Source organism: Primulina huaijiensis, chromosome 4, assembly GCF_012295235.1.
Source record: "Primulina huaijiensis isolate GDHJ02 chromosome 4, ASM1229523v2, whole genome shotgun sequence".
Lineage (NCBI taxonomy): Eukaryota > Viridiplantae > Streptophyta > Magnoliopsida > Lamiales > Gesneriaceae > Primulina > Primulina huaijiensis.
Window position 1 is genome coordinate 1,362,989 of NC_133309.1, and position 19,990 is coordinate 1,382,978.

The 19,990-nt window shown below is 35.8% G+C and overlaps 2 protein-coding genes across 5 annotated transcripts; both read right to left on the minus strand.

Moving 5' to 3' along the window:
• Positions 1 to 324: 324 nt before the first annotated feature.
• LOC140975128 (DNA-directed RNA polymerases II and IV subunit 5A-like) lies at positions 325 to 15,574 on the minus strand. 3 transcript variants are annotated; one of them, XM_073438671.1, is made up of 5 exons: positions 15,460 to 15,574; positions 3,133 to 3,341; positions 2,018 to 2,197; positions 1,637 to 1,750; positions 325 to 589 (listed from the first exon to the last, which is right to left on the minus strand). In XM_073438671.1, the coding sequence occupies exons 2-5, from the start codon at positions 3,331 to 3,333 to the stop codon at positions 464 to 466; spliced, it is 621 nt and encodes a 206-aa protein (XP_073294772.1). In that variant the 5' UTR covers positions 3,334 to 3,341; positions 15,460 to 15,574; the 3' UTR covers positions 325 to 463. The 3 variants fall into 3 exon arrangements, with proteins under 3 accessions (XP_073294772.1, XP_073294773.1, XP_073294771.1); XM_073438672.1 differs by lacking the exon at positions 15,460 to 15,574 and adding an exon at positions 3,594 to 3,635; XM_073438670.1 differs by lacking the exon at positions 15,460 to 15,574 and adding an exon at positions 3,611 to 3,738 and having other exon boundaries at positions 329 to 589.
• On the minus strand, positions 1,055 to 15,589 carry LOC140975127 (DNA-directed RNA polymerases II and IV subunit 5A-like). 2 transcript variants are annotated; one of them, XR_012174908.1, is made up of 6 exons: positions 15,460 to 15,589; positions 14,983 to 15,191; positions 13,867 to 14,046; positions 13,484 to 13,597; positions 7,228 to 7,537; positions 1,055 to 1,095 (listed from the first exon to the last, which is right to left on the minus strand). XR_012174908.1 is itself a non-coding variant. In XM_073438669.1 (5 exons), the coding sequence occupies exons 2-5, from the start codon at positions 15,181 to 15,183 to the stop codon at positions 7,412 to 7,414; spliced, it is 621 nt and encodes a 206-aa protein (XP_073294770.1). In that variant the 5' UTR covers positions 15,184 to 15,191; positions 15,460 to 15,589; the 3' UTR covers positions 7,212 to 7,411. The 2 variants fall into 2 exon arrangements, 1 of the variants encoding a protein (XP_073294770.1); XM_073438669.1 differs by lacking the exon at positions 1,055 to 1,095 and having other exon boundaries at positions 7,212 to 7,537.
• Positions 15,590 to 19,990: the final 4,401 nt, after the last annotated feature.

The window sequence follows — 19,990 nt, forward strand, 5'->3', positions numbered from 1 at the left end:
TGCCCTATTATGAATTGGCACGACTCTTTATTTATTTTTAAAAATTGTATGTATGCAAGCATGTGTATATGTGTAATATTTGAAGGACTTCATATTTTGTAATTACAGTCGGATTTAGACAAATAAGTGCAAAAAAAACTCCAAAAACACATGAGAATGCACTGAAATTGATTTTCGTGAACGTCCGATGATTGTCAAAAGCGTTGAAAATTGGCGTAGAGACAACAATATCAGTGGAACTTAATGAAAAAAAAAACATATCTTTATTATATTTTGTCACGCTCAAGATCCAACAATAGACTTTTATAGCAAACTATTTTGTATTTGTCATTTGTTTACGGAAATGATCAGTCCAAGTTATTGTAAAAATCTACTATAACTCATTATAAGTCATTTTAAGTATTCATTTTTCCACATGTAGCACAAAGGTGTGACAAGTTCAGACCACAAAAGCTGCAGAAGTTCAGACCACAAAACGGTAAGTAACATAGCGCCCAGCGGTCTCACTCGGTCGGATAATTTTCACTACTTGTCCACGCCTTAGCCCGTAATATCTGGCGATGGGGTCGGTTATCTGAATACGAGGTAACTGTTACACCACAATCATAAGAAACACCGGTCAGGCAGACCATAATAGCAAGAAGCCAAGAATGACCAAGTTGTGAGCATAAATAAGGGAATGCCACAATACCAGCAAACAGAAAAAATTCCATGTTAAAGAAACATCACATAGCCATAAAAACAATTGAGATTTCTTATTTGTTTGGCATAACTACATATAATAAAGGATTGGAACACGGGTTTAAAGAGGAAAAGCGATTTATAAATATATGCAGTGGAGTAGGTTGTTGGCCACTTTCACAGTTTGGAATATGTAAACATTAATCACAAGTTTGTTTAATAAAGTTATAATTATTGGTACAATTTTTAATTACTCCATTAACTGGTAGAACCTCCGGACCTGAACCCAAAAATTAGTAAAAAAATTTATAATATATATCCATTCTCAATGCAGCTATGGCTGCCACCAACCGCCAGGGTAGGGAGGCAGCTCTTTGCTGTTACTTGTCACCATGGCCAATTCTTTTCTTTATCCTGAAATAAGAGTTTCCACCATTTTCATTTTTCGAATCCATTCTCTTAGAAATTCTAAGCACTGGCTGTGGTTGATTGCGATTGGCATCTATGACCGCCAATTTCTTCACTTTCCCCAAAAAAAATCAGCCTGCTTGGGATAACTCTCCTTCATGAGTTGTTGGAACCAACAAATTTCAATAAGTTACAAACAGAAAAAAGGTCCACAGATAGTGCCGGCCCGCGAAGAAGAATTATTGGAATGTAACTGGTTATAATAATGAGCACCGCCGAAAATCATAAAGTTCGTAATGACAATGGACCGACAATCTTTCATGCTAAATGTAAGCTGCATAGTTTGAGGTTGAATGAAAAACCGAAAATTGTAGCTGAACAAAATTAAACTAACTATTCAAGAAGCAAGATACACAGTATCCAAGCTGCTTTATAGTCAAATTATGCAAGTGGGAGTCGCAGAAAAGGTTTCTTAAGAGTTCAATTTATTGTCATAAAAACGATATACTTGTGTCCTGTGATGTTGCATCGGTTATCATTAACTAACCTGTGTTTCTTTCACAGTATATCTTTCGAGTAAAGTCTTCTTTTCTTCAGGAGTGAGAAGCTGATGCTCAGGAACAAGGACATGCTCTGTAATGTTGACCATCAACTCTGCCTCCTGTACTATGACAGTCATTAGTCATAAGTATCCCTAAATTCCACATTAATCATACATAACCGCATGCGTTGAACTTCAGTCATATAAATGTACAACTAAGCAGCAGAAATGCCAAACGTAGATGACACAGCTAATATACTAATTACTCAACAGTTCACATGAAAGTGCATGAGAACCAAGAATTCAAAAAAATATCCATTGAACAAAATGATCATCCTATTATTCAAATAAATATTATGAATTATGACAATGAAAGACAGCAATCACCTGAAAAGTTTCTAGGTTAAATTTCGAAGATATTTCACTTATGCAGGTACGAGCAAATGGAGTTAAATTTTGTTGGACTACTAAGATTGCCCGATGAACACCTTCTGCTTTCATGCGGTCGGTATAAGTCTTCATTGTCTTACCTCCAACTTTCGGTTCCTCTGGAAAGAACACATATATCTGGCAATGAGAAGGCAAACTGTGAATTGGTTGCATAAGGCAAAATTCTGAACCATGTAAGTGTTGCCACCGATCCAGCCAATCAAGCACAAGCAAAAGGCCAACAACTTCAGGAGATATTGTACACCATCAACATACTAATAGAAGATTCAAGAAGAATCCAGCAGATGAATTTATCATTTTTTCCTTCAGTTATTTCGGGTTTGAACTTTGAATAAATTTTTATCACTTTAACCTTTGTTAGCAGTTAGAGTAAAGAGAATTATACCTTTCAGGATAATTCTTAGAATTCGTAAGTTGTATTTTGGAAAATTCCACGACTCATTCTTGTATATATATATATTCCAATGAGAAGCGATAAAAAATTCAAGTTTGATTTCCTAAATTTCTCTTCTAACACGATACCACGAGAATCTCTCAAATGAGGCCCAAACCACATTAGCAAAAATAGGTCGACAAGGAAGAAAAACTTCCAAACACACGAGCATTGATCTGCATGATCAACCATTGCCCATTGGTTAGAGATCGCAAACTCGTACACATAACAGTATACTCAACAGAACACTGTCAAACACACCAATTGCAATCACAATAACTTAGTTATGGCTTTTGGCCAACATAGAACTAGGGCAAAAACACAACTAGGGGCAAGATGAACAGGGGGCACAGGCTATTATTAAAGACGAGTAACAACCATGGGGAACTTTCTCCCAGGTAAGCTGAAATATGAGAAAACCATGCAGCTCAAGAAGCTAAAGTCTTGGTATGGTGCCGTCTCCATACCAGAACACTCTCTCCACCCGTCCAAAAAACCATGAACGTTAAAAATTTCTACCATTCTTTACGTGATATCTCAAAAGGCTAAAGTCTTGGTATGGTGTTCTCAATAAATTTCACAAAATGGTGAAACTTAAGGAATTCACGAGACCACGAACCTGATCGGAGCTATTGTCACGCATGCCTTTAACAATAAAGAGGTCATCCCTCTTCATGTTCTCTCCATACTTCTGGATGAACTGGGCCTTCGACATTTCAATCTCAAAATCACCCACCACGTAACCCCTGTCTCTCAGCATTTGCATCACGGTCTTCCGGGTTCTATAAAGTCGTGTGATTTCCTCGTCGGACAAAACCATGTTTGCCGCTGCTCACAATCCAAATTTCCCCAAATAAAAAAACAAATAATACGAATTATAATAAAGTATAAAAAAAATTCCCTCGTTAACATAGCAATAACTGATACCCAAAAAATATTGGCAGTAACAATAACATTAAAACAAATTGCGATTAAATCTTCGTTCTTTGCTTTCTTAAACGCCCTAAAATTCACTTATAACCATCCTCTTTCAATTATAATCCTAAATCATAACATCCTATGAATAACGACACCACAAACTGGAAGATAGAACTCACCGCAAACGGAGAATCTAGAGCAACGGTCGGCTAGTCGGCGGCGGTTTCTCCTCGGTGGGGTGAGGTTTGGGGGATGGAAGATTGAAAATTATGAGCTTATAAAGTGACAAAATCCAGCCCAAGCCAAGCCCAAAAACAAAAGAATCCAATTAAGCTAAAATACAGTTAATACTTTGTAATCTAAAATTTAATAATATAAATATATAAATTCTATTAGAAATAGCAATATTTGGTATGTGATATGTGCCTATATATTAAATTTTAATTTTATATGAAATAATTTTTTTAAAATATAATGATATTGGTATAATTTTTCATTTATCTAAATTTTTATTAGTATGCATAAGTAAAACACAAAAACTCGTATTAGATCATTTTACAAGTCAATTTTGTGATACATATTTCCTACCTTATCCAACTCATTAAAAATATTATTTTTTATAACAAAAAAATTATTTATTACTCCATGTATGGATCGGATCGACTTGTCTCACAAATAACCGTGAGACCATTTCACAAAAACTATTTTTATCTAGTAAAAATAGGGTTAGAGTTGTAATATCACTTTTGATCATACTAACCCACTAATATAATTACTATGACCGTATTTTGCTAAATAAAATAGAAAGAGATGAGACTTGGAGTGAGAAAGAGGAAGATTTTTATTTGTTATTCTTTTGATTTGAAAATAAAAGGCAAAAACTTGTGTGAGACGGTTTCACGGGTCGTATTTTATGAGACGGATATCTTATTTGGGTCATGCATAAAAAGTATTACTTTTTATGCTAAGAGTATTACTTTTTATTGTGAATATCGGTAGGGTTGATCAGTCTCACAGATAAAGATTCGTGAAATCGTCTCACAAGAGACCTACTCAAATTAAAATGGTGGCACAAAAAATAGAGAAAATCGTGGACACGTGGAGGTTAAGATAGAAATTAGAAGGTTGAAATTTTATCTCTTATTATTTTTTCTTTGAAAGGTCTTTAGATATTTTGTTTTTGACTTAACCAAATCAATTTAGTTAGTATAAATTACGCTTTTCTTTAGTAAGATAATCAATATCCGGGGTTGGATCGAAACATTTTATTCCTCTTTTTTCATTTTCTAGACAGTTTGTCGAGATATGACTTCTTGCTCCACATGTACATCAATTGCAATCCTTAAAACTTTTATTAGCTCTAGTGTGAGCTCTTCTAAAAGTTTTTTTTTAGGTATTCTTCCTGTGCTCTGAGATGTACTCGATGCTTGAGATGATGTCCAATTTCTTGATGGTCCACTTCTTTGCCCAGATTTGTAGGATCTGGTCTTTTGTCTTGACCAAACTGTTATTGGTTTCCAAAAACTTCTTCCACTTCTGGCATAAGGATGAGATCTAAAACTCTTTTTTTTTTGCCTTTGTGGTTTATTTCCAATAATTGTTGGAAAATCATTTTCTTTACAACACAGAGGAGTATTTTTGTTAATACTCTTTAAACGTTTGTAATTCTTTTGTAATGCTGACAAATGACATCATTCTGTCAATTTTCCTTTGAGGAAAGAGGCTCTTCTTGCTAGAGTATCTGAATTTCCAGGGTTATATTCCCTTATTAGCATTTCTCACCAGGGACTTGGCATCTTGACGAAAAAAAGTTGCATTGTTATACCTTCTTCGACCCCTGAATTCCATCTATATTTAGTAAACAACATAATATATTCATCCACTAAACATATATCATGTACTTCAATACTATACAGAGCTTGAGTATATTTCTTTTTCTTCATTGTTTCTTGACTGTTGAAATAGTCTACCACTATAAATTGTGCTTTGAAAAGAGTAGCCATTCTTCCGGCTATATCGCTAAGAGATTCTCCAGCTAGGACGGATTCTTTGGTTTCTACCGAAGTCGTGTCCCAAAAAATTTTAATTGATCCCATAAGACTTATTTTTAGAAGTTTAATGAATCCTTCTCTGTTGAGATCAAGTGTTCATGCTGCGATTCTCATAGCAGATGTCCAATCATCTATGAGATCTTCTCTGTTTTTAAAGTCTAATACATCTAGATTAAGCATAACCCCATAAGTATGTACAGGTTCTAAAACAGATTTCTCATAAGGTGTTTGGTGCAAAAGAATTTGACTCTTCCTTGACCTTGTTCCTGCTGGGTGTGATTCTCCACCAATGTAAAAGTCTGGTTGGGATTCTCTCATATTTATATTCTGATATCTCACACTTTCTTTTGGTGGTTCTTGCGAAGATGACCAGGTATGGTGGGTTGTTCACCCCCAGTTGTGTTCATCTTTAGATCTACAACCTTAAGATTCACAAATGATTCTGCAAGGTTTTGGAGATCCTCTAGACCAATCATTTCTAAAGTTGCCATCATATTAATTTCTTTTCTGAGACTGTTTTAATTAGATTGATCATTTTTTCTTCCTCAGTTAAAGGTTTTGTTATCACTTTGGTCATTCCTATTTGATGTAATAAAGTTTCAGTACCAAATGATGGTGGTAACCTTCTTTCTGAAGTCCTTCTACTAGAATTTGGTTATTGTTCTAGGTTTTATATTCTCGTTCGAATATCCTTTAATATTCCAAGAATTTCTTCCGGGTTTTCAAGAATTTTCTCTATAATTTGAGGTACATAATACAACATATTGCCATAATTCTGTACTGTCTTTTGAATTTCTCTAAGATCTCCAGAAAGTTTAGAAGAATCCAATACTATTTCTAGGAACCTGTTATTTTGAATCATAAGTGTATCTTAGAACTCTAATAAGTTCCTTCTTGATATCTAACATTGGTTAGATCTTCCTGTTTCAAACATTCCAGAGTTCTGGAATAAGTCCTGTAAATAGTTAATCTCGAACATTGGTTCAGATTCATGTTAATTGAGAAAATTCTCCTCCTCAAACATTTAATTACATAATAATAATACATTTATATGTTTGAAATAATTTTACATCGGCTCTGATACCATTTTTGGCTCAGAAAAATAATAGAAAATCAATCATTTGAAATTAACATATATAAGGGTAATATTGTCTTTTTTTAATGGTTTAGAGGGTTTAAACAAATTTTTTTGGGTGTAGGGAGTTAGGATAAAGTTGAAGTTGGGTTTGGGGATTTATTTACAAATTACCCAAAAAATAATCAAATTTTGATTTTTTAAAAACATTAAAAATAAAATAAAATTGGTGAATCGACCGAACCAGTTTTCCAAACCAATTTTAATTTTTATCAAGTTCACTGGTCCAATCGGTTCTGACCTTAAAAATGATTTTTAGTCATTTTTAGACTATATCCAAACCAAATCCATGGACTATTTCCAATCAAATCGATCGGTCTGATTTGATTTTAAAACAAAGATGTAGACACAACCTAAAAGTTAAATTTCAGACTTTTTTTTAAAAAAAAAATTTTAAGCTATATTCATTAGACCACTTTTTGATGGGTTTTATGATTTTTTTTCAGAAAGATTTTTATAGATAAACATTTAACCAAAGAATATTTTATCGTGAAGCTATATACATACAACAAAAAATGTATAAAAACAGAGTCAAATTTAATATGATTTACATGGAGTAAGAACACAACTATGGAACAAGATATATATTCAAAAATATAAACTATTTAACCTGGCACAGATCAACAAATCATTCAAGGGGAAATTACATCTCGACAATCTCAAAGGTTCAAGAATTTATTCAAGAAACATTCCTAAATCTTTAAACAAACACAGAGGCACATTTCGTCCATAACCCAGATCCAGATTTTAAAATTCATGATAGAATGTCCTCTCACAACCAAAGCTGCAGAAGTTCAGACCACAAAACGGTAAGTAACATAGCGCCCAGCGGTCTCACTCGGTCGGATAATTTTCACTACTTGTCCACGCCTTAGCCCGTAATATCTGGCGATGGGGTCGGTTATCTGAATACGAGGTAACTGTTACACCACAATCATAAGAAACACCGGTCAGGCAGACCATAATAGCAAGAAGCCAAGAATGACCAAGTTGTGAGCATAAATAAGGGAATGCCACAATACCAGCAAACAGAAAAAATTCCATGTTAAAGAAACATCACATAGCCATAAAAACAATTGAGATTTCTTATCTGTTTTGCATAACTATATATCATAAAGGATTGGAACACGGGTTTAAAGAGGAAAAGCGATTTATAAATATATGCAGTGGAGTAGATTGTTGGCCACTTTCACAGTTTGGAATATGTAAATATTAATCACAAGTCTGTTTAATAAAGTTATAATTATTGGTGCAATTTTTAATTACTCCATTAACTGGTAGAACCTTCGGAACTGAACCCAAAAATTAGTAAAAAAATTATAATATGTATTCATTCTCAATACCGCTATGGCTGCCAACAACCGCCAGTGCACTCCACAGGGAGGCAGCTCTTTGCTCTCACAACCCCCCTGATTGGGATAACTCTCCTTCATGAGTTGTTGGAACCAATAAATTGTTGGTCCTACGTGCGGAATTTTGAGATAATAAAACCCGAAAATAAAGAATAAACTGGACACCGAGATTTACGTGGAAAACCCCTAAAAATTATTAGGGTAAAAACCACGGACAAGATGAAAAGAATTTCCACTATAATATTTTGTGGTGTACAACTCACTCACTGTGTTTTCAAAGAGAACACACTCTCTTAATACAGGAGAACAAAACACCTCACAAATATTATAGAATGCTATAAGATGAGAGAAAACTCGAAGAAGGAATAATTTCAAAATGAAGGAGGGAGCTCTATTTATAGAGCCCCTTGACCGTGTGAAGACGCGTATAAAACGCGTCTTCCATCTTTCCACAAAAATTCTGTCAGTGGAAATTTCCTTCTGCATACATTTAATACACGTTTTTTTATTTTCTTTGACTGGTCTCACCTATTAAATTCTTTGTCGACATTTCTTAAAATTCCGCACGTGGGACCAACAAGTGGTATCAGAGCTTGGTTTAAAATTTCTTAAAATTCTGAGTATGCTCTGTGGTTGCAGCCTAGACTGATCTTCCACATCAGAAAAGATTTTTTGAGATTTTTTTATTAAGGCGGGATTATTTTGTCCAGTCTACCAAATTGTTGTAGACATAATGCGGGAAGGTACGAGATAGCAAAGTTCAACGGAAGCAATTTTATGCTGTGGAAAAGAAAGATACAAGAAGTTTTAAGAAAGGAGAATTGCTTGGCGGCTATTGGAGATAGACCGGTGGAGATTACGGATGATGGAAAGTGGAATGAGATGAATGACAACGCTGTTGCCAATTTACACTTTGCTATAGCAGACGAAGTATTGTCAAATATCTCTGAGATAAAAACAGCAAAAGTTATCTGGGATACTCTGACAAAGATGTACGAGGTCAAGTCCCTACACAACATGATTTTCCTAAAGAGAAGGCTTTATACTCTTCGGATGGCGGAATCTTCATCGATGACCGACCATATCAACACACTGAATACTCTATTTGCCCCACCCACTTCCATGGAGCATAAAATAGGGGAAAATGAACGTGCGGAGCTTTTACTTCAAAGGCTACCAGATTCATATGATCAACTTATCATCAACATTACCAACAATATTCTTATGGGCTTTCTAAGATACGACGATGTCTTAACTGCGGTTCTCGGTGAAGAAAGCCGACGCAAGAATAAGGAAGATAGGTTGGTAACATCGAAGCAGGCGGAGGCTTTACCGATGATAAGAGGAAGATTTATGGACCGCGATTTCAGTGGGAGCCAAAGACGAGGTAGATCAAAGTCGAGAAGTAAGAAGAAAAATATTTACTGCTTTAAATGTGGTGGTAAAGGGCACTTCAAGAAAGAGTGTACGATTATCGAGAAGAGTTCTCAAGGAAATGTGGCCAGTACTTCAGGCAGTGGTGAAATTTTATTCACCGAAACAACAACTGTTACAGATGACAGGGACAAATTTTGTGACACGAGGATTATGGATTCAGGAGCGACGTGGCACATGACGTCTCGGAGAGAATGGTTTGATCATTATGAACCAGTCTCAGGAGGATCTGTATTCATGGGAAATAATCATGTCTTGGAAATCGCTGGGGTTGGTACTATCAAAATTAAAATGTTTGATGGCACCATTCGCACCATACAGGAGGTACGACATGTGAAAGGACTGACGAAAAATCTTTTGTCCTTGGGGCAATTGGATGACATCGGGTGCAAAACTCGTATTGAGAATGGGATCATGAAAATTGTGAAAGGCGCGCTTGTGGTTATGAAGGCGGAAAAGGTTGCTGCAAATCTGTATGTACTTTTGGGAGAAACACACAAAGAGGCAGAATTAGTTGTAGCATCAATTGGTTCAGGAGAAGAATTAACAGTGTTATGGCATAGAAAGCTCGGGCATATGTCAGAACGAGGGTTGAAAATTCTCACAGAACGGAAGCTGCTGCCGGGACTTACAAAAGTGTCACTACCCTTTTGTGAGCACTGTGTTACCAGTAAACAACACATATTAAAGTTTGGCACTTCTACTGCCAGGAGCAAAAGCATATTGGAGCTGATTCATTCGGATGTTTGGCAAGCACCGGTTGTATCCCTAGGAGGAGCGAGATACTTTGTCTCGTTCATTGATGATTTCTCTAGGAGATGTTGGGTGTATCCAATCAAGAAGAAATCAGATGTTTTCCAGATCTTCAAAGATTTCAAAGCGCGGGTTGAACTTGATTCTGAGAAGAAAATCAAGTGTCTAAGGACTGACAATGGAGGAGAATATACCAGTGACGAGTTTGATGCATATTGTCAACATTAAGGCATCAAAAGACAGTTCACAACGGCTTACACACCTCAACAGAATGGAGTGGCGGGGCGGATGAACAGGACCTTTTTCGACAGAACAAGAGCTATGTTGAGGACTGTGGGTCTAGACAAGTCATTTTGGGCAGAAGCAGTCAAAACCGCTTGTTATATTATTAATCGTTCTCCTTCAATGGCGATTAATCTGAAGACTCCGATGGAGATGTGGACTGGGAAGCCGACAGATTATTCTCATTTGCATACATTTGGAAGTCCTGTGTACGTTCTGTACAATGAGCAAGAAAGATCAAAGTTGGATTCGAAATCCAGAAAATGTATCTTCTTGGGTTATGCTGATGGAATAAAGGGGTTTCGCTTGTGGGATCCTACTGTCCACAAGCTTGTCATCAGCAGGGATGTTATCTTCGAGGAAGATAAAGTAAAGGGAGACAAAGGCACACCGAATTCAGAAACTACTATATTTCAGGTGGAAAATAAGACGGATGAAGGTCAAGTTTCTTGTGAAGCAGTACTAGAGCACGAAGAACAAGAACAAGTTGAGTCTGAAGTTTCCAATGTGAGGCAGTCAACTCGAGACAGAAGACCACCAGGTTGGCTTTCAGATTATGTCACTGAAAGTAACATTGCATATTTTCTATTATCAGAGGATGGTGAGCCATCGAGTTTCCACGAGGCTACTCAAAGCTCGGATGTATCCTTGAGGATGATAGCAATGCAAGAAGAATTGGAGGCATTAGACAAGAATAAGACTTGGGATCTTGTTACACTACCATGAGGGAGGAAAGCCATTGGAAACAGATGGGTCTATAAGATCAAGCGTGATGGCAATAACCAAGTGGAGCGGTATCGTGCTAGAGTGGTCGTAAAAGGGTATGCTCAGAAAGAAGGCATTGACTTCAATGAGATCTTTTCTCCTGTGGTTCGGCTTACAACAGTCAGAGTAGTGTTGGCATTGTGTGCGGTGTTTGACCTACATCTCGATGTGAAAACGGCGTTTCTTCATGGAGATCTTGAAGAAGAAATTTATATGCTCCAGCCAGAAGGTTTTGCGTAAAAAGGCAAAGAGAACTTGGTTTGCAGGTTGAACAAATCTCTGTACGGTCTCAAACAGGCGCCGAGGTGTTGGTACAAGAGATTTGATTCCTATATCATGAGCCTTGGATACAACAGACTGAGTGCAGACCCTTGTACGTATTTCAAGAGGTCTGGTGATGATTATATCATTTTGTTGTTGTATGTGGACGACATGTTGGTAGCAGGCCCCAACAAAGATCAAGTCCAGGGATTGAAGGCACAGTTGGCTAGGGAATTTGATATGAAGGACTTGGGACCAGCAAACAAGATTCTAGGGATGCAAGTTCACCGAGACAGAAGTAACAGAAAGATTTGGCTTTCTCAGAAAAAGTATTTGAAGAAAGTCTTGCAACGCTTCAACATGCAAGATAGTAAGCCAATTTCGACCCCTCTTCCTGTTAACTTCAAGTTATCCTCCGAGATGTGTCCTAGCAGTGAAGCAGAGAGGATTGAGAGGTCTCGAGTACCATATGCATCAGCAGTGGGGAGTTTGATGTTCGCCATGATCTGTACAAGACCGGACACTGCTCAAGCAGTGGGAGCAGTTAGTCGGTATATGGCGAATCCTGGACGAGAGCATTGGAGCACTGTTAAGAGGATCCTTAGATACATTAAGGGTACCTCGAATGCTGCATTATGTTATGGATGATCGGATTTTACACTCAGGGGCTATGTCGATTCAGATTATGCAGGTGATCTTGATAAGAGGAATTCTACTACTGGTTATGTGTTTACACTTGCAGGAGGAGCAGTAAGCTGGGTTTCAAAACTGCAGACAGTTGTGGCGTTATCTACAACGGAGGCAGAATATATGACACCTACTCAAGCTTGCAAGGAGGCAATATGGATTAAAAGGTTATTGGAGGAGATCGGGCACAAACAAGAAAATGTTTCTTTGTTTTGTGACAGTCAGAGTGCCTTGCACATCGCAAGGAATCCAGCCTTTCATTCCAGTACAAAACACATTGGAGTACAATTTCACTTTGTGCGGGAAGTAGTAGAAAAAAGAAGCATGGATATGCAGAAAATCCATACGAAGGATAACATAGCTGATTTTTTGACCAAGCCAGTAAACACTGATAAGTTTGAGTGGTGTAGATCCTCCAGTGGCCTAGCAGAAACGTAAGCAGCAGGGAATGGCAAGATTGAAAGGATGTGTGGAGATGTGTTTGATTCTCAATCAAATCTCCAAGTGGGAGAAATGTCGACAAAGAATTTAATAGGTGGGACCAGTCAAAGAAAATAAAAAAACGTGTATTAAATGTATGCAGAAGGAAATTTCCACTGACAGAATTTTCGTGGAAAGATGGAAGACGCGTTTTATACGCGTCTTCACACGGTCAAGGGGCTCTATAAATAGAGCTCCCCCCTTCATTTTGAAATTATCCCTTCTTCGAGTTTTCTCTCATCTTATAGCATTCTATAATATTTGTGAGGTGTTTTGTTCTCCTGTATTAAGAGAGTGTGTTCTCTTTGGAAACACAGTGAGTGAGTTGTACACCACAAAATATTATAGTGGAAATTCTTTTCATCTTGCCCGTGGTTTTTACCCTAATAATTTTTAGGGGTTTTCCACGTAAATCTCGGTGTCCAGTTTATTCTTTATTTTCGGGTTTTATTATCTCAAAATTCCGCACGTGGGACCAACATAAATTTCAATAAGTTACAAACAGAAAAAAGGTCCACAGATAGTGCCGGCCCGTGAAGAAGAATTATTGGAATGTAACTGGTTATAATAATGAGCACCGCCGAAAATCATAAAGTTCGTAATGACAATGGACCGACAATCTTTCATGCTAAATGTAAGCTGCATAGTTTGAGGTTGAATGAAAAACCGAAAATTGTAGCTGAACAAAATTAAACTAACTATTCAAGAAGCAAGATACACAGTATCCAAGCTGCTTTATAGTCAAATTATGCAAGTGGGAGTCGCAGAAAAGGTTTCTTAAGAGTTCAATTTATTGTCATAAAAACGATATACTTGTGTCCTGTGATGTTGCATCGGTTATCATTAACTAACCTGTGTTTCTTTCACAGTATATCTTTCGAGTAAAGTCTTCTTTTCTTCAGGAGTGAGAAGCTGATGCTCAGGAACAAGGACATGCTCTTTAATGTTGACCATCAACTCTGCCTCCTGTACTATGACAGTCATTAGTCATAAGTATCCCTAAATTCCACATTAATCATACATAACCGCATGCGGGTCGAACTTCAGTCATATAAATGTACAACTAAGCAGCATAAATGCCAAACGTAGATGACACAGCTAATATACTTATTACTCAACAGTTCACATGAAACTGCATGAGAACTAAGAATTCAAAAAAATATCCATTGAACAAAATGATCATCCTATTATTCAAATAAATATTATGAATTATGACAATGAAAGACAGCAATCACCTGAAAAGTTTCTAGGTTAAATTTCGAAGATATTTCACTTATGCAGGTACGAGCAAATGGAGTTAAATTTTGTTGGACTACTAAGATTGCCCGATGAACACCTTCTGCTTTCATGCGGTCGGTATAAGTCTTCATTGTCTTACCTCCAACTTTCGGTTCCTCTGGAAAGAACACATATATCTGGCAATGAGAAGGCAAACTGTGAATTGGTTGCATAAGGCAAAATTCTGAACCATGCAAGTGTTGCCACCGATCCAGCCAATCAAGCACAAGCAAAAGGCCCACAACTTCAGGAGATATTGTACATCATCGACATACTAATAGAAGATTCAAGAAGAATCCAGCAGATGAATTTTATCATTTTTTCCTTCAGTTATTTCGGATTTGAATAAATTTTTATCACTTTAACCTTTGTTAGCAGTTAGAGTAAAGAGAACTATCCCTTTCACGATAATTCTTAGAATTCGAAAGTTGTATTTTGGAAAATTCCACGACTCATTCTTGTGTATATATATTCCAATGAGAAGCGATAAAAAATTCAAGTTTGATTTCCTAAATTTCTCTTCTAACACGATACCACGAGAATCTCTCAAATGAGGCCCAAACCACATTAGCAAAAATAGGTCGACAAGGAAGAAAAACTTCCAAACACACGAGCATTGATCTGCATGATCAACCATTGCCCATTGGTTAGAGATCGCAAACTCGTACACATAACAGTATACTCAACAGAACACTGTCAAACACACCAATTGCAATCACAATAACTTAGTTATGGCTTTTGGCCAACATAGAACTAGGGCAAAAACACAACTAGGGGCAAGATGAACAGGGGGCACAGGCTATTATTAAAGACGAGTAACAACCATGGGGAACTTTCTCCCAGGTAAGCTGAAATATGAGAAAACCATGCAGCTCAAGAAGCTAAAGTCTTGGTATGGTGCCGTCTTCAAACCAGAACACTCTCTCCACCCGTCCAAAAAACCATGAAGATTAAAAATTTCTACCATTCTTTACGTGATATCTCAAAAGGCTAAAGTCTTGGTATGGTGTTCTCAATAAATTTCACAATAATCACAAAATAGTGAAACTTAAGGAATTCACGAGACCACGAACCTGATCGGAGCTATTGTCACGCATGCCTTTAACAATAAAGAGGTCATCCCTCTTCATGTTCTCTCCATACTTCTGGATGAACTGGGCCTTCGACATTTCAATCTCAAAATCACCCACCACGTAACCCCTGTCTCTCAGCATTTGCATCACGGTCTTCCGGGTTCTATAAAGTCGTGTGATTTCCTCTTCGGTTAAAACCATCTTTGCCGCTGCTCACAATTCAAATTTCCCCATAAAAAAACAAATAATACGAATTATAATAAAGTATTAAAAAAAATTGCCTCGTTAACATAGCAATAACTGATACCCAAAAAATATTGGCAGTAACAATAACATTAAAACAAATTGCGATTAAATCTTCGTTCTTTGCTTTCTTAAACGCCCTAAAATTCACTTATAACCATCCTCTTTCAATTATAATCCTAAATCATAACATCCTATGAATAACGACACCACAAACTGGAAGATAGAACTCACCGCAAACGGAGAATCTAGAGCAACAGTCGGCTAGATGGGCGGCGGTTTCTCCTCGGTCGGGTGAGGTTTGGGGGATGGAAGATTGAAAATTATGAGTTTATAAGTGACAAAATCCAGTCCAAGCCTAAGCCCAACAACAAAAGAGTACAATTAAGCTAAAATACAGATAATATTTTATTATTATTAGTTACTCTGCACACGCGATGTATATGTGTACAGTTTTTTTATCATTATCGTTGGATTATAGATAGACTAAATTGATATTTAAATTGTTTAAATAAAAAAATAAAAATAAAAATGTGTTTTGAAATTTAAAAAAACAAAAAACAAAAATGTAATATCAGTATCATATAAGGGTAAAGTTGGAAAAAAAATTTGTTGTCTTTCCTAGGTGGTTACTATCATGTCCTCAATTTTAATAATATGGATTAATTATCATTTTGACATATATTTTTTTTATTACTAATTGTAATCTAAAATTTTATATATTTTTTTATTAAGAATTGTAATCTAAAAAATAGCTATATTTGGTATGTGATATGTGCCTATATAATAAATTTTCATTTTATATGAAATAGTTTTTTAAAAATATAATGATATTGGTATAATTTTTCATTTATCTAAATTTTTTTAATATACATCAGTAAAAACAAAAACTCGTACTAGATTATTTTACAAGTCAATTTTGTGATACATATTTCTTACCCAACCAATGAAAAATATTATTTTTTATTACAAAAACATTATTTATTACTCCATGTATGGCGACTATTGGACTAGCCATATTATCCACGTTTAGACATTTATTAGCCTCATCCTATCCTTCCACATCCTCAACTTTATATAGGCTATCTGTTCATGGATGAGCTTCTACAAGCCGCTTCTTATTGGAATTTTATTAATAGGTCCTATCCCTAGTTCTTCTATTCTCGGAGCTGAGGTATATGAAGAATGGCTTTAAGGTCCTTTTGGTGATCTTTCTTTTTGGCCGACTCCTCTTCTTGTTCTATTGATCTAAAATGCATTCTAGACACTGATCATCGGTATTGGACAAGCCCGTCTGGATCTTATCTTGCTAGCAGTGTGCAATCGGTCTATTCGATTACCAACCGAACCAAATAGACCTATAACCGATTTAACCGATTTTATTTCAGAATAACCGAATCGACCGAATTAATCATAGAAATCGAATTAACCGAACCGATTTTTTTTAAAAAAAATGTGAATTATAACAAAAAAAAAAACATGAGTGCATGACTATCTTGAATGATACAAACTCGAAGATATTACAATCAAACTTGAAAATATTACGATCAAACATAAACGATACAAACTTGAAGATATTACAATCACCAAAATGTAATCATGAGTGCATGACTATCTCGAAGGAAATCAAGTCTCTCATTATAATATTATTATGCAATAGTTGGAGAGCTTTTCGTCATCAAGTTTGATTTTAAGAAAAGGAAACTGCGGCTCCTTCATGGTTTGAATGGGTGCTAGACCATGAAATATTCCTCCAAAACCATCTACTTTTGTGCTTGTCGTGGGGCGACATTACTTATATTCTGTTCTTCTCAGCATTTCCCACATAATCTTCACGTCCTCGTATCCACAACTTTGAATGTCATTATGCAGTTTCAAAAGCCCAGCACCTCAATAAATCAAAAGTCCCAAACACACGAAAAAGAACATAAGATAAGATGCGATAATCTTTGTTTATCGTAGAAATATGTGTTAGCATCAACCATGGATGGACATAGAATAATGTTCAAGAAGTAAGAATTAAGAAGATGAAACAGAGAGCATAATAAAATACATGACAAAATGTTTCATTTATCATTCTCACTTACGTATTTCATTTATAATTTATCCACATGTATTGTTGAGGAAGATGAGTCCAACCCAAGTTTTGCTATCTCTGAAAAAGAAAGTAAGACATACAAGTAAAATAAATTAGAAGTTTATAGCAATAAAAAAATTATAAATATAACATTTTTATAAGAAAAACATACGATCTTCTAGGTTTTCCATATCCTCCAAAATCTCTTCAACATTGATTGGTATTGGGCATGAACGGAGCCAATCTTGTGTGCAAACAAGGCTTTCCACTATCTTAGGAGTCAATGAACTCCTAAAACAATCAAGTACTCGGCCACCAGTACTAAAAGCAGATTCTGAAGCAACAATTGATATTTGAATAGCCAACACATCACGAGCAACTTCAGAAAGTATGGGAAATCTATGACAATTTTGCTTCCACCATCCCAACATATCAAAATATTCATAATACTCCTCAACCATCTCATTTAGATATCTATCCAATTCTGAAATATTACCATCACCAAAATTCTGTGCCTTTTGCTTTTTGTACTTCTCAAGAATTGATTGTCTTTTTAAATCTGTTTGACTTGCACTTTTTTGCTCAACGTCATTTACTTGTTGAATAGATAACACTTTTGATTTGCTTCCTTGAGGCTCCATCTTCTCCTTGTAATTTTTATACAAAGAAAGCAAAGTTTCTTTTTCTGTCTTTCCTACTCTTGCACCCATTTCATCTCCATACAATTCTAACAACATGAATTCAACAAAATCCAATTTGTGTCTTGGATCGAGCACCACCGCAACATAGAGTAAATTATTCATTTTCTCGGAATCTCCCCAGTACTTGTCAAATTTTTTTTTTTCATTTTAACTCCCATAGAATATACACCAAAATCGTCACTTTCTTTCCACTCTTTCAATATTTTGTGAATGAAACTAATCTCATGTGCAAAAGTATTGGATATGACATACAATGAACTTGAAACTTTCAAAGTTAGTTCATAAAATACTTGCAATAAAGCAGCAAAAGTCCTAACATTTTCCCAATCGGCACTAGTAGGCCTCCCATCGAAAGTTCTAATTTCTTTTTTAAGTTTTCCATCTGCACCGAATACCACCTCTCCACCATCATTCACAACATCAATCCATTTTGTGAGTTGAAGATCCAATTTATAACATGGATCTTGTTCATCAAATCTTTCGAAAGCTCTTTCAAATTTTTGAGCTACATTCAACATTAAGAAAGTTGAGTTCCATCTTGTTGATACGTCAAGACATAAAGAATTCATGCTTTCAATTTTTTCAATCTTCACACATTCTTTAAACTTATTTAATCTAGAAGGAGATTGTTTAACATATTCCACTGCATCTCTGACCCTTGTCACCGACTCACTCATATCTTTCAAGCCATCAACAACAATCAAATTGATTATATGAGCTACACACCTCATATGAATGCACTCTCCCTTTAAGATAGTAGAATCCCAATTCGCCATCTTTCTTTTCAAATTACTGATTGCGACATCATTTGAACTTGCATTGTCAACAGTAATCGTCAAAATTTTTTCAATTCCCCAATCCCTTAAGCATGTCTCAATTGCTAAACTAATGGACTCACCTTTATGACTTGTAACTGGACAAAAATTGATAATCTTTTTTTGTAAAGTCCAATTTTTATCAATAAAGTGAGCTGTCAGACACATATAATTGATCTTTTGAATCGATGTCCATTTATCTGTTGTCAAACAAACTCTTTGTGATGAATTTTTTAAGAAACTTTTTAACCTTTCTCTCTCACCTTCATATAAATCAACAATATCACGTGCAACTGTCCATCTTGAAGAGATTCGAAACTTTGGACATGTTATAGCCATAAACTTTTTAAATCCATCCCCTTCTACAAATTTGAAAGGGAGTTCATCAACCACAATCATTCTAGCCAAAGCTTTCCTACATACTTCTTGATCAAATTTCCAAGTAGTTAAACATGCCTCACTGTCTTTTGCACCTTGTTGTAGACTTAACTGTGCTTGATTAGTCTCAATAACATGTGGGTTTTTTCTACAAGAATTCATATGTGCCCTCAAACTCGCTGTTACATTTTTATACGGATCACAATAACATTCCTTCTCACAATACTTGCATTTAGCTTTAATTTCATTTTCAGAAGTGGAAAATTTTGTGAAATGCTCCCATACCTCACTTCTTGGTTTCATTGCTTTTCGTTTGGTTGCCTTCACTTTAGAATTCACACATGTTTCTATTCCAATTGAAGGTTGTGGAATAGAACAACTATCATCAATATTCATAATTGATATATCTTCTTGCCTTGACATCTACAATTAAATCATAAAATTTTTCATCAAAATAACACATAACAAATCAAACTTGAATTTTTTTTGTGATGCCTCAAAGACTTTATGGTTACCGAATCAAACTTTATGCAACACATTATTTAAAATGATGTATCATGATACCATGCACAAGCTGCAAATGAATCTAAGAGTGGGAATGAGACTAAGAAAGGAAGAAAAATAACTTCAACAAAGTAGAGAACAACACTCAAAAGTTATTAATCCCTCATACATGTTTCCATTCAAGTATATCTATAAACAATGTTCCAATCCCTAAATGCCATATTTCTTTCTAAAATCTGTACACTGAACCTCATTACAATTTAAACGACCACCCAACTTCATACACCCAC